The 15,837-nt window shown below is 40.4% G+C and overlaps 1 protein-coding gene across 5 annotated transcripts in view; it reads right to left on the reverse strand.

Moving 5' to 3' along the window:
* Positions 1-15,837, reverse strand: part of ATG4B (autophagy related 4B cysteine peptidase) — a 47,335-nt gene that overhangs the window by 21,965 nt on the left and 9,533 nt on the right. For 3 of the 5 annotated variants that reach the window (XM_075068638.1, XM_075068640.1, XM_032795928.2), the window contains exons 2-5: positions 13,651-13,749; positions 12,920-12,991; positions 1,353-1,451; positions 99-200 (exon numbers count right to left, since the gene is read on the reverse strand). In XM_075068638.1, coding sequence (XP_074924739.1) covers positions 99-200; positions 1,353-1,451; positions 12,920-12,991; positions 13,651-13,749 — 372 coding nt within the window. Of the gene's footprint in view, positions 1-98; positions 201-1,352; positions 1,452-12,919; positions 13,170-13,650; positions 13,750-15,837 lie in introns of those variants that run through there. The other 2 variants (XM_032795935.2, XM_075068639.1) reach the window with 2 other exon arrangements.

Raw genomic sequence — 15,837 nt, forward strand, 5'->3', positions numbered from 1 at the left:
AGTGAAGGCAGTGGAATGGACTCTATGACCTTTCAGGGTCCCTTCCAGTTCTATGAGATAGGTATATCTCCATTTATTTATCGATAACTGCCTCTTACCTATCTGGTGGATGGAGTAGTAGCTGTCTTTTTTGTCAATGAAGGCATTAAGTATGTTGAAGTAATTATCCGTCTGCCTCTTCCCTTTTTCCCATCTCCAATCTAAGAGATACAGGGGGAAAAAAATAGGTTACATACTAGTATACTTCTCCATATGTCACTGCTTAGTAGGATTTCCTTAAAGCTATGAGTCAGAAGTCATATTGCTAGGGACCTGTGAAGATCCCAAAAAAGGACCACATTTAACACAAGTAAAAGGGTCTTTTCAGAGGTGGGAATTGAAGACATGGTAAAAATCAATTCCAGAACATGCATTGACCCATCTCTGTCAGGATGCATTGGCTCCCAAGGAGAGGGAATACCAATGTGAAAAATCTCAAACATCCCTAAAATCCTGCAAGCGTGAAAGAACATTGGAATTTCTAGTGCCCAGAAAATCTTTGCAGAAGTGGGGCAGTTGGTTTTTGGGAAAGACAGGATGCCAGTGCCACAAGGCGTCTCCTGCCAATCCACAGAACTTTAGCAGCAGTAGCAGCCACAGAGAAGATCACCACAAAGTGTCAGCTGGCTACAGGTGTCACTTCTAGAAAGGTGGGATTCAGGGAGAGACCTGAAGGCTTCTCAGTAGAAGGTTAAAAAATAAAACTAACAGCTGCTTATCGCACAGCAATTTTAACCAGCTGTAAATGTTTCAGGCATGTAAGCCTGGGAAGTTTGGGGCTCTCTTAGCTAGCCCTTTTGGGGGTCTCAAACACAAAATGGCATTCTGCCCATCTTGGGGGATGGGGAAGAGTTTGCAGTAATTTAAAAAAAGCTCAGCAAACAAAACCACGGTCTAACAGTCAGTAGAATATCTGCAGGCTGCCATAGCAATAAATCCAAATGCTAGGGTCTTTTCCACCCCAAAATGACATGACCTTGTCTCCAAACACCTACTGGTACATTGGAAAGCAAGCTGCTCCACTGGTGCAGAAGAATTTACAAGAACATTTTTTACTGGCTAGCACAGCCCTTGCCAATTGCCCATACAGATTTATTGATTCTTATTTGGAAGGAAGAGATGCTAGTGAAACTCCCTGGGATGTTTCCATTGGGCCTGCTTCATCATCTAGCTCTTCAGGTGAGAAGAGCTAGAGAAACTTTACATGGAACCCACAGCAATTTCAAGTTGTGCCCTCGCTCTTTGTTGCCCTAACAAGTGCACCATCATTTGGACTGGCTCTGGGCACCTCCCTTAAAAATGCAATGATTTACCTCTGCCTAAGTGCCGGCAGACCAATGCCTGAGCGAAGATCATCTGACCACACCTCAACATGCAGCCCCAGCCGGTATCAGACGTGGGGCCTGTTCCTCCTGTAGCCAAGCAAAACAATCAGAACAGAATGTAAGGGTTAGACCAGCTGTCTAGTCACAGTGCATTACAATGGCAGGTGAGAGAGGGAGAACTTGGAGCTCTCTAGGTATGCCAGGTGGGTGTTATGACAACAGAGACTCATCTGTCAGACAATGATGCAGAGGAATAAATACAGATTTGACAGGCAAACCCTGCCACCAGACTTTTAAGATAAATAAAGCCAGGCACTTACAGAAGACAGGGGTGCCTTTCAAGTAAATATGCAATTCAGACCAGGGAATGAGACATGGGATCACACCAGCCCTCAGGCATGGGTCTGTGAACAAGTCTCCAGCTCAAGCTACCAGAAACCTATTTATTTATTTCAGCTAAAGGTGTTTTATGGACTATTCTCCCCATAATCTTCACCCAGATCCTACACCTGCTAAGGCACTTCACCATGAAAACATGGCAAGGACTCTCCACAGCTGCTGATGGCTAGACAAGGTTCCCAAGTGAATACAGAAATAAGCCAAAAGACAAAGGGTAATTAGGCTGTTGGTTCGTTTTATTGGTATGCAGAGGCTAAAAGCCAAAAGACTTTAAGAGCACATCCTATGGCAGAACTTCAGAGAAAGTTGCCACTTCCCCTCCCAGGCGAGGCCACTGCACGGCCAGCTGTTAAGATAAAGTTTCGAACGCTGAGAGTGACCAGAACTAGTGGGCTGGTTTTACAGACTCAGCTGCTGCTTAATACACTGGTAGCATGAAATTTTTGCAACTATTTTCTCTTCTCTCTGGTCACTTTATATCCAGGGTGTAGGGAGACAGAAAGTAAAAAAGCCAAAGAGGAGATCCTCCAGAGGTCACCACCCAGACTCATGCCAAAATGCTAGATCAATTTCTCTTATTTGGTTAGCAGAGCTCTCCTTTAACCAGGCCGGTGGTCTGTCACTTATAGAGGACTCAAAAACATGCTAGGTGATGTACAGAACAAATGCATTGCCCTTGTCTTCAAAAATTTGCAATCAAATTTTAGATGTCACAATAGATGGGAGCAGCCAACAATGGAGAGGGTAGCAGGGAGATGGGGTGAGAACAAGGTTTACAGCAGTAATAAGATCAAATGGTTACTTGAGTATAGCATGGGCACATCTTGGGGCTTCCTTGGAAAGTCATTGCTTGCATGGAAGCAGCACAGAAAAAGGTGCAGAGATGGGAATGGAAAAGAGTGAAAGCGCTGTTGAAGTATACATTTAAAGAGCTGTGGAAGCTTGTTGGGCCACAGGCACTTTATCTCGTGCTTCCCCTAGGTACCTTTTTGGGGGTCCCTGTTGTTTCACTAATAGAGGAGGAAGTTTGCATCTGTGGTCTTGCTATTGTCTACTGTAAACTGGGATAACATTAGTCAAGTTCATAAATTAAGCCTGTAGAAGTTTAAGTTAACTGACATTCAGGGGAAGAGAGACACAAGGTGGGTGAGGTAATTTTTTTTATTAGACCAACTTCTGTTGGTGAGAGAACTTTCAAGCCATGCAGAGCTCTTCAAGTCCTCTTCTTCTGCCATCCCTGCCTCAAAGAATTTTCACAATGCTGACACCACTCACAATGACCACATCCCCACCAACAATGATAAGAAAACAAATCATCATCTGATTGGGCGCCACAGAGCAGATGAAACTGCACTCATGATCATTACATTGACTGCTTCAGGGAAAAAAAATTGACTGCAAAATCCTTAAATATCACATCCACTGTAATCTCTCCACTAAGAGGACACCCATACAGTCCATGAAATCTAACCACAAGATAACGAACAAGCCAGCAGATCAAGCCACGGTAGTCCTCAACTGTGATGTCATCGATAAGGCCAACTGACAACTCTCCACCACCACCTACTATAAAGAACTGAAAGACAACCGCACGCCACAATTTACGCAGGAACTTAGAGATATCATCAAATCCTTCCCAAAACAACTTCAAGACAGACTCTACAACTTCGCCCCCCAGAAATCCACCTCAGGGACCTTCTACATTCTTCCCAAGAATACACAAACAAGAGAACCCAGACAGATCCATCATATCTGGCTACAACACTCTTACTTAAGGAATATTGGAACTCACAGAAACCATCCTCAAATCACTCACCAAACCACAACTTCAACAACTACTACACGTCCATTAAACTCTTTCTGGAACACTCCCACATTAGTATCAACTTCCTAGATAACCAGCTTCAGCAATGGAATCCTGCAGACAACCACACAAGAAACCCACAGACCACCACACCCACCTTCATAGATCTAATGACCACCCTTAATACACCAAGAAATCTGTTATCTACAGCCAGACATTCAGATACCACAGAATATGCTCTGAGGAGAAAGTCCGGGATATACACTTAAAAACTGCCTTCACCAAAACAAGGACATTCCACCAGGATATTAGATCACATCATGGAACGGGCCACCCAAATACCCAGGAGAGAACCCAGGGGGTTTATTTCTGTATTATTTCAATACAGAAATAAACCCCCTTAGTCATCACCTACTGAAACCTATATGGGGTATCATCATACTACAATCCATACTCAGTGGGGATCCTATCCTGAAAGATATCTGTCCTGAACCCCTACTTCCAGCATTCAAACAACCCCCCAAACTCTCCAAGCTCATCATCAGAAACAAGCTCCCCAAAGACCAAAACATACCAACTCAAAGCAGCACCATCCCCTGCCAGAACAGATGCAAAATCTGCAGACATAGCTCCACAGCTAAAATGATCAACACCCACCCCCCAACATATATCTTTCAAGACCACAACATGGAGAGTTGGCAGTTTTTCAAAGGGACGCCGTTAAGGGCTCAAAAGCAAGCTATTCCACTAGGTAGGAAAGATAGAAATTGTGGCAAAAGACCACCTTGGATTAACCAAGAAATCTTGCATGATCTAAAAAATAAAAAGGAGTCATATAAAAAATGGAAACTAGGACAGATTACAAAGGATGAATATAGGCAAAAAACAGGAATGCAGGGGCAAGATTAGAAAGGCAAAGGCACAAAATGAGCTCAAACTTGCTATGGGAATAAAGGGAAACAAGAAGACTTTTTATCAATACATTAGAAGCAAGAGGAAGACCAAGGACAGGGTAGGCCCACTGCTCAGTGAGGAGGGAGAAACAGTAACAGGAAACTTGGAAATGGCAGAGATGCTTAATGACTTCTTTGTTTCGGTCTTCACTGAGAAGTCTGAAGGAATGTCTAACATAGTGAATGCTTATGGGAAGGGGGTAGGTTTAGAAGATAAAATAAAAAAAGAGCAAGTTAAAAATCACTTAGAAAAGTTAGATGCCTGCAAGTCACCAGGGCCTGATGAAATGCATCCTAGAATACTCAAGGAGTTAATAGAGGAGGTATCTGAGCCTCTAGCTATTATCTTTGGAAAGTCATGGGAGACAGGAGAGATTCCAGAAGACTGGAAAAGGGCAAATATAGTGCCCATCTGGAAAAAGGGAAATAAAAACAACCCAGGAAACTACAGACCAGTTAGTTTAACTTCTGTGCCAGGGAAGATAATGGAGCAAGTAATTAAAGAAATCATCTGCAAACACTTGGAAGGTGGTAAGGTGATAGGGAATAGCCAGCATGGATTTGTAAAGAACAAATCGTGTCAAACCAATCTGATAGCTTTCTTTGATAGGATAACGAGTCTTGTGGATAAGGGAGAAGCGGTGGATGTGGTATACCTAGACTTTAGTAAGGCATTTGATACGGTCTCGCATGATATCCTTATCGATAAACTAGGCAAATACAATTTAGATGGGGCTACTATAAGGTGGGTGCATAACTGGCTGGATAACCGTACTCAGAGAGTAGTTATTAATGGCTCCCAATCCTGCTGGAAAGGTATAACAAGTGGGGTTCCGCAGGGGTCTGTTTTGGGACCGGCTCTGTTCAATATCTTCATCAACGACTTAGATGTTGGCATAGAAAGTACGCTTATTAAGTTTGCGGACGATACCAAACTGGGAGGGATTGCAACTGCTTTGGAGGACAGGGTCAAAATTCAAAATGATCTGGACAAATTGGAGAAATGGTCTGAGGTAAACCGGATGAAGTTCAATAAAGACAAATGCAAAGTGCTCCACTTAGGAAGGAACAATCAGTTTCACACATACAGAATGGGAAGAGACTGTCTAGGAAGGAGTACGGCAGAAAGAGATCTAGGGGTCATAGTGGACCACAAGCTAAATATGAGTCAACAGTGTGATACTGTTGCAAAAAAAGCAAACGTGATTCTGGGATGCATTAACAGGTGTGTTGTAAACAAGACACGAGAAGTCATTCTTCCACTCTACTCTGCACTGGTTAGGCCTCAACTGGAGTATTGTGTCCAGTTCTGGGCACCACATTTCAAGAAAGATGTGGAGAAATTGGAGAGGGTCCAGAGAAGAGCAACAAGAATGATTAAAGGTCTTGAGAACATGACCTATGAAGGAAGGCTGAAAGAATTGGGTTTATTTAGTTTGGAAAAGAGAAGACTGAGAGGGGACATGATAGCAGTTTTCAGGTATCTAAAAGGGTGTCATCAGGAGGAGGGAGAAAACTTGTTCACCTTAGCCTCTAATGATAGAACAAGAAGCAATGGGCTTAAACTGCAGCAAGGGAGATTTAGGTTGGACATTAGGAAAAAGTTCCTAACTGTCAGGGTAGTTAAACACTGGAATAAATTGCCTAGGGAGGTTGTGGAATCTCCATCTCTGGAGATATTTAAGAGTAGGTTAGATAAATGTCTATCAGGGATGGTCTAGACTGTATTTGGCCTGCCATGAGGGCGGGGGACTGGACTCGATAACCTCTCGAGGTCCCTTCCAGTCCTAGAGTCTATGAATCTATGAACATGTGGTATACCTCATTCAGTGCACTACATGCCCCAACCATCACCATGTGGGTGAAACCAATCACTACGCTCTTGAATGAACTCACACAGGAAAATGATAAGACAAAACACCCTTTCACCTGTGGGTGAACACTTTTCACCAGGGCTTTGGAGCGGAGCCCGGAGCAGTGGAGCTGCAGTTTTTTCCTGGAGCTGGAGCAAAGCTCCAAAGCCCTTCTTTTCACAATGTGATCATTCATTCTATATCTGACCTATCAGTCCTCATCCTCAAAGGAAACCTGCACAAACACTTGCAAAGGATGAGCCTGGGATCTTAAATTCACTACTCCTTGTGTCTCTAATATCTTGGGACTGACACAGCTACAACTATGCTGCATTCAGGGGAACAAGTTAAGTTCATCTAGGGTTTGTTTAATTTACACAGAGAGGTTGAGATCAGATTGAGACTTGCTAAAACATTAGCTAACCCTGATCTAACCTCAACCTTTTTCCTAGTGTAGACGTAGGAGTGAAAGGGATTAACCTTTGTACTCAGTCAATGTTAACCTCTAGGAGTCAATCTAAGCTTCAATGCAACCAGCTAGCCTGTATTAAATTGTGTCTGCAGTAGGTGTTAAGGAACGTTTCAAATCCCATTGAATAACTGACTTTAAAGAATTGGAAGAGTAGACTATTCTGTACCATTGTTTCTAGCTCAAAATTCCAGATGTTTTGAGAAGTCTTATTTCTGAGTCAATAAACCACTATTCCATCAGAAGGGCACAGATGTATAATTCCATTTGCACACTATTAGGACCCCCTCTGATTTCCATCCCATTTTTATATATAAAATTACACAAGAAGAAAACAGAATCATCTTCAGGAAGAGAACTCATGAAAACTAGCCTTTGATCCAGAGGAGAATTTTCATTCTATCACTACAGTTCATCCCGTTTGCACATATTCCTAGTATGTTATACACAATTCCATGTTAGATGCTTTAAGGTTCAATTTCTTTATTCCACCTCTAGCTTTTATCTCAGCTCTTTGCTTCAGTTTGAGTACAATACAAATCACATACAGATGTTTTATTTTGTATTACTTAATTTTGTGTTAAACACAGGAGTTCTTCCAGCAATGGGAGAGAGTCTCCTACATACATCTTTGGGGTTTTTTAAATCTGTTGTATCAATAATTGCCTTATTTCCAGGAGAAACAAATTTAGTTACAGCAAGTGCATCAAGCATTAACTATTCTATCTACCAGTAAAATTTGGAGTATTCAACTCTCTATGAAGTGGAAATAACCCAATACTGTATTTGTAGGGATTGATAAGAACTTATTAACAGGATGGATAAAAATTAATTATTTCTTTTAAAAAATAGGTTTTTCCCTCAAAAAGCATTTTATCAAAAAAATCTGATCTAGAGATATCTTGATTAAAACTGCGTTATAGTTCAAAGATATCTCATCATGGAATATAGATTATAAATTCTAATTCTATAATATGAGAATATATTCATGTAATGTTTAATAAAAGTTTTGTAAATGAGTTCAAATAGTTCACAGATTAGGGACCCAATTTTATGGGATTCCAGGGGCTTTTGTATAGATTATTTAGGTTAATTTTTCTATCTATCCAATGGGACTCAGGGCTCAGTCTAGAAGATATCAACAGAGATGCATAGTTTTACAGTTCTCAAACTGTGGATTTGTGTCTCCAGAAATAACATGCTTATTAACAGCAAAAATGTTTTAAATAAATAAATAATATATAGAGGTGAGAAATAACAGACCTCAACCCTATTGTCCCTCTGCCAATTTGGGTACATAGAGTCAATCCCTTACCTTTCTCTAAAAGTGCAAAATTTCAAAAAGTTCAATGAATAGAAGATTGTTGGGTGGTGGAATAGATCTGGACAAGGAGAAGTCTGGCGATAAATGTGAGAAGGGAGGGGCAGGCAGTAGAAAACACTGAAACTGTTTGAGCAGCGTATTCCAGAAGTCTTGAGGTCTTTCTGAGTGTAGCCTTAATTGATTTGAGATCTACCATGCCATTCTCTCACTAGAAGGGAAAACCTATAATGGCAGCAGGCTGTAAAAGAGACCCAGTTTGGTAATATTTTAATGAAGTTCCTCTTCGTGTGGGTAAGACAGGCATGTGTGCAAAATGCAGACAGTGCAACAAAGAAATGCAAGGCCTGCCTGCCTGAATGAAACATCATGAGAAGTGCTCCTTCTCAGGAGGAAGCTGAGTTGAAGACGATGAAAGCAACATGTCTGAACATGCAGGATCTTCAGGTTGGTCAACTTTTTTATTTCATACTTCTGTCTTAAGGACTGCCTGTCTTCTTCCTTACGGACTATTCTTGAATTCTCATGTTTGAGCAAAAAATATATAGTTAGTACCATAGAGTAACATCATTTTAGATGCAGTTGCAGTCAAAAATAAATAGCTGAAATAGGTAAATCTTCCTTTTACAATTTCACCTTTAAAGTAGTTCTGACTGTGAATCCAGTGAGCAATACTAAATGGGCAATATGGTAACAATAATTAAATAACTGTATTGACTTATTTTATTTAGGAGAATCCATCCTCAACATACAGAATTCTGAAGACTATCCACCTTCAAGATCACCATCATTTTCTATAATTTCAGAGTTATCTGCCAATGATAGTGTTTCAGTCACATCATGTATGGCACATATCCACGAAAGCTTATGCTCAAATAAATTTGTTAGTCTAAGGTGCCACAAGTACTCCTGTTCTTTTTGAGTACATCACCTGTAGCAAAATGGAAAAAAAAAAAAAATCATCCAGAAACAACCATAGATAAATTTGTGATAAAACCCAGCAGATTACAAAAAGAGGCAATTGATGAAAAAATTGCCCAGTTTATGCAACAAACACTTTTCCGTATGACTGAACCATGTTAATGAAGTGTGGGTTCTCAGTCATTAAGACCAGGATACAGTCCACCCAGAGCAGATGTCATAGGCAAATTGCTGGATAAAGTGTATGAAAGAAATTGAGCAGTGTGCAAAAGGTCTAAAGGGTGAAATTGTTAACCTGGATGTGTATGGGTGGAGCAATATCCACCATGATCCTGTTGTATGTGCTTGTGTGACAACAGAAGACGGGAATGTCTCCTTACAGAAACAATTGATACATCAGAAAATGCACATACAGCAGAATACTCGCAAGCAGTATCAGTAAAAGCTATAACAAACTGTAGGAAAAAAATTCAGATGTCTAGTATGCAGCTTGGTCACAGACAATGCTGAAAATGTATCCAAGATGAGAAAAAAAATTATTAGAAGAGAGTCTCAGGCTAACAAACATATGGTTGCAGTGCTCATTTGATGCACCTCCTAGCCAAAGACTTCAGTGTTCCAGAAATAAAGGCTAATGTTGTTGAAACTGCAAAATACTTCTGTAACAACCACTTTGCAGCAGCTGCTCTGAAAAAAGTGGGAGGAACCAAGCTAATTCTCCCATAAGACATGTGATGGAACTCAGTAGGGACTGTTTTGAGCACTATATCAAGAATTGGCCTAATCTGATGACAGTTTGTGAACAATATCATGAAAAAAATAAATGGCACTGTCACAGCCGAATTTCTCAACACTGGGCTTAAGAGAAATGTTCAACACATGCTGAGTACCCTGAAGCCTATTTCTGTAGCCTTGAACAAAATGCAGGGAAATAGCTGTTTTATTGCTGACGCTGTTGAAATGTGGAAGGAACTGAGTAAGATCTTAAAAAGAGAAATATGCAATGACAGAGTTAAATTACAAGCATTAAAAAAACAAATGGGACAAACACTATCTCCAGCTCATTTTCTTGAAAACAGTCTCGATACTCGGTACCAGGTTCAAACCTTAACTGCTGGAGAAGAGGAGTTGGCTATGGCATGGACATCCAGCCAACATCCCTCCATAATACCAACTATAATAAACTTCAGAGCTAAGGGTGAACCATTCAAAAAAATGTTTGCTGGTGATGTTTTAAAGAAAGTCATACCAGTGATTTAAGCATTTGGATTCAGAGATTATCACTTCAACAATCTCACTTTTAACAGCAGTAGCTTCTTCTGCCAGTATAGAAACAATATTTTTTTCCAATTGGACTAATTCATTCCAAATTGAGAAATCGTTTGGGACCTGAAAAAGCAGGAAAGCTAGTTTCTCTTTTCCAAATTATGAACGAACAGGAAAATGAAGGTGAAGATGACTGAGTTAGCTGCAGAGCCAATCTTTTAGTTTCTCAATGCTTGACCTGGCTGACGCAGTCAACGAAATATTTAAAAATAAATGAATAAATTCCACTATTTAGTTAAACAATTAACAAAAACAAACCTGATTTAAAAACTTGAATGTTTAAATTCAAAAATTCATATGCTTGTTTTGTGAAATAATGTTTGCTGTTGAAGAAAAAAAACCAGATACATAACGTTGTTGGTTTAGTTAAATAAAACAATTAAATATCTGTTTGTTGATGTTCTCCTCCTAATACAGCATGGCAAGAAAATCCTCCAAATATTAATGATTAACTTTTTGAATTGGAGATAGTTAACCTCCAATGATTCATAAATATCTGTTTCAATTATATCTCTACCTCAATATAACGCTGTCCTCAGGAGCCAAAAATCTCACCGCGTTATAGGTGAAACCATGTTATATTGAACTTGCTTTGATCTGCTGGAGCGCACAGCCCTGCCCCCCCCCCCCCCCCCCGGAGTGCTGCTTTACCGTGTTATATTCAAATTCGTGTTATAACGGGTCACGTTATATTGGGGTAGAGGTGTACCTTTGGTAAATAAAATAACCAATCATTTATTTTCTGATATAGCTGTAAAATTAATCTGAAAAGTTTTCAAAAATAAAACAAACTTTAAAAATGTATAATGTGTACCTTCTAAAAATGAAACCTACATCTATCTTTGAGTTGTGAAGAATATGCATTAAGGTTATAACAAAAAACAAGAATGCACTTTTATGTAGAAATCCATGATTAAATCAAGTCTTCATGACTAGTGATTTAAATCAAATCCACCCTGCTTATGAAGAAAAGAAAATTGGTTCAGTTATTAGAAGGATTTAAGATAATTTGATTCAGAAAGATCACCTACAAAATTAATGTTAGCTACCTGCCCTTTCTGGAAGTCTGGATTACCATTTAGAAGCAACACTGCAGGGTTGCCTCATAAAAGGGGCTCAGGACATCAATTTGGCATTGCCTACGGTGTTGAATGTTTTTCCAAACTGCTAAGAAGTGCCTAAGCACATAGAGGGTTTTGTAGAATCTTCTGAGTCCACCTCTGTTTTTAATATAACTTAATTATTCCAGAGCTTTTAGCCAGCTGAGACTATTTTTGAAATAGTTTTAGTGTTCAGTGGGGCCTACTGGCCCAACAATAATTAGGAGAGTACAGCATGCAGATATGTTGTTTATGACCCCAGAGAAAAACAAGAACATTGAGAGCTAATATTTTTAACAGGAACTCTACAAGTTGTATGTGATCACCTGGACCAGAGATAGGAAGTGTGATGGCATATTTATTTTAAACATTGTTTCTCCAGAAAGGATACATTGTTCAGTTTTCTGTAGCTTTTCTAGCATATAGTTGTTCTAGTTTCAGATATTCCCTTCATGCCTTAATAAAAGCCTTACTTAAAAAAATTAATTTAGAAAAATATTAGTACATTTTAAAGGAGTCCTATCCAGTCCTACTTGGTCACGAGGATGAGACCAAAAGGAAGTGTATAGACAAAGAAGATTCGGGGATACTCAGAACTATCGGGAAAGAAAAGCCCACCAAGAGAAAAAGCACAGCATATTTCACAACAGCAGGCGGCTTTCAGAATGCACATCACAGCTAAAGATGCCTGGGAGTATAAAGTTTTCCACATAGAAGAAATGAGAGACAACATCCTTCCTCTCTAAAAAAAGGGCTAGTCTCCAGTTTGTGCTCTTCAGCACCTCTTCTCTGTGGCATTTATCTGGCCCCTGTTAATGGAGTATCTGAGCACCTCAGTCATTAATGGAATTATCCTCACAATACCCCGGTAAGGCAGAGCAGTGATATTCTCAACATTGTACAGGTAGGGAACTGAGGCAGAGAGCCGCTGAGGTGGTCAAGGAAACACAGGGAATCTACAGAAGAACAAGGAATTGAACCTGTATCTCCCGAGTCCCAAGCTAGCACCCTAACCACTGGGCCTTCCACTTCCCTCTTATGGCAAAGTAGTACACTTCCTCCACATCCATCACTGCCCAAGATGTTAATAAGAGGCCAGGGATAGGTGCTAAATGCGGTGGCTTTGGCAGGTGCTCTTCTCACACCTTGGGAAGTTACCTTAGCACTGCCCTAGGTTGTTCACAATTCAGGTATCTCTTTAAAATGATGTTTTCTGAAAGCACTCCAGTACTTTACTGCCACTCCACTGCACTTCAGATGCTTATTTCTCACAAGATGGCACCCTGAACACATTCCAGATCCAAAGCCTAGTGAGGTCAATGGAATGTTCCCATGGGGTCAGGCCCTAAGAGACAAGCCAGACTCCTTTACAGTATAGTTATTTTGTTAACTGTATCTATGCTACTTACCAATGGCAGGAAAGTTCTTTCTGTATGTGAACCAAAGCCGAGATGTCACATCCAACAGCATCTCCTCTTTCTCTGAAGAATTTTCAAAAATAAAACACACATGTAACATCCCTGAGAAAGGCACCAACCCTACCTAAATCCCCATTACTTAATAACTTTCACTGATGAAAGTGCCTGGCTTGATAGGAGCAGGGGACTATTGGATGAAGGATGGACCAGTCAAAGATCATGCCTACAGGGCAGGAGAGGCCTGGGAAGAAAAAACAGAGCCATGTTTGGGGAAAGCAGTCTTTACTACTTCAGTCTCTCCTTTCCAGTGTTAGCCTTCCCTAGCTTTAAGCATCACGACCTGTATCTCCAGCCAGGAGAGCGGGAGGAGAGGATGTTCTACAACCCCTGTAGCCAAAAAAAACCAAACAAACAAACAAAAAAAAAAAAACACAAAAAACACAAAAGACAAAACAACACACAATTTTCTCTAAAAATGCAGCAGGCGTGTCTGAAGGCAGCAGGAAAGGCTATCCTGACAACATGCAGGGGAACACACAACTGCATGTACTGTAAACAGAATGCCTATAATCTAGCAAGCAGGGCTGCACTTCTTCAGGATGCTACTTAGAAAAAGCTGGGATGACGTAAGAGTTCAAAGCACTACATGGGATGGTTAGATGTATGTAAAGCCCTCAAGCCCTGAAAAGCACTGCATAAGTACTAGCATGTGAGTGAATTACCTGTGAATACACTGTATGTTCTCCCCAGTATCCAAACAGGCTCTTTGGTCTCAGGGAAGTCTTCATACTCAAACCTGAGGGTATCATAGGTCAGAGTAGCTAGTGAGAAACAGAAAACACATGCATTGTGGTTTGTTTTTTTCTGGTTTAAAATAATGTAAGATATAGTAATACAGGATGGATCACTTCACAATTCTAATGTTATAGTAACATGCATACATGTTGAGCAGCTAGTCTGAGCTCTGGTAAGAGCTCTATTGATCACATTAATAATAAATACCCTCTAGCTCTTATATAAACGTGTTTCATCAGTCGATCTCGAAGCACTTTATAAAGGTACTCAGTATCATTCCCATTTTACAAATGGGGAAACTGAGGCACAGAGTGGGGAAATGAGTTGCCATCATCACCCAGTTGGGCTATCAATAGAGTCAGGAACAGAACGCAGGTCTCTCTCCTAAGTCTCAATCCTGTGCTCTACCCATTAGACCACAGTGCTTTGATGAAGTCAGCAAGCTATGAAAAATTACTACATCAATGAGGAAGAGCTCAGGATTGAACCAAAACACAAGAATTGCCAAACTTGATCAGACCCAAGTTCCATCTAGCCCAGTACCCTGTCTCTGACAGGGCCAGTATCTGCTGCTTCAGAGAGTAAGGTGTAAGAACCCTGCAATAGGCAGATGTGGTATAATCTGCCCCTTCCCAACACAGGTCTCAACCTGGTCTCTAACAATGAGACTGGTTTAAACCCTGAAGCAGGATGTTGAATATCCTTCTGGAACTTCCAGGTTTGTTAATAACAAAGAAGTCCCTTCTCTCCAGAGTACATGTCTTTTTGGTGGTGCACTGAGAAGCCTAGGATTAAATTAACATAGATACTAAATATCCCTCTCAAAGACAATCAGTCCCTTCTGAAGGTTCTAAAAATTGCTCCTTTGTTAGACTCAAACATGCAAAGGTCTTTTTTTTTTTTTTTTTAAGCAAAGAGTCTGCAGGGTGGGGAAAAGGTGAGACAATGTTCTTTTATCCATGTCACACGATAAGTCATGGGATACAATGGGAGCTATGCTGAGGCATCCAATCTAGAGGTTGCAGGCATGTATAGGATCCATTCTACTAGTTTCCTTCAAAACAACCTTGCTCAGTACTTAAACATCTGTCTTTTCTAACATAAGTATCCAACTCTGATTACACTACTGGATTATTCTGTAATGCGCAGTCTATTGCAAGGCATTCCCAATCAGGGCTGTGGTCCTCTCCACATGAGTGAACAAGCAAGCTGTTGGGAGCTTCTGTACGATGTTTTAGTGGAAACAGGGCTCCATTATGTGCCTTGGGAACAGTTGATCTGAGCTTCAAGGAAAATGCTCCTAATAAAAGTGTGTCAGAAGATTCAGTTCAAATCGCTTTTTACTTGCACGTTATTCTTGAATAAGCTTGAGCAAGCTAAACATCAAATTGTAACAGCTTTACTTAGTTCTGCTGTACAGACTAGATATTCTCAGCAGCTATTTTAACTGACACAAGATTCAATAAATTACCCAGTGATAGGGCTGACATGAACACCACCCAGCACACTCCATTTCCCTCTGTAACTGGGGGTGTAACCTCTTGGCCACTGAGTCACACCAGAAAGCTATTTCTGAGTCACCACCTGTGCTGCAGATTTCACTGTCCTTCATTCTAATTTTATGAGTAGAATTCAATATACATAAATTCAGTTTTCCCTGATCTTAGAAATTGGTGGCTTATCACCACTGCATTTCAGGCTTGCCTACACTTGAAGGTTAGTTTGGATTAAGATAGGTTATGAATTTAAAACACAATAGATATTTGTGAACAACACTGTTTAGACAAGCCCTCAGCCTTGCTAAGCGTTACCCCAGTTTTACAGGCGTGGTCAATAACTCCTCTACAGTTTGTGCTAAGAAAATATAATAGCACACAGAGGGTCACAGAGATTCTACTCTTCCTTTTAGCCATATATTAATCTATATTACATTAAAAAAAAAAAAAAAAAACACACACACAAGCCAAACAAGATGTTTTTGTCAATGAGACCCCACAGGTCTCACTTAGATCTTCTGCCCCTGGTCTTTCTAACCTGGAATATCATGATCTGAGTGTCAAAGGAAAAACAAAAGCAGCAAACTGCCATCACTGGGTTAAACTGTAGTTTTCTTT

Source organism: Chelonoidis abingdonii, chromosome 8 (genome assembly GCF_003597395.2).
Source record: "Chelonoidis abingdonii isolate Lonesome George chromosome 8, CheloAbing_2.0, whole genome shotgun sequence".
Taxonomy (NCBI): Eukaryota; Metazoa; Chordata; order Testudines; family Testudinidae; genus Chelonoidis; species Chelonoidis abingdonii.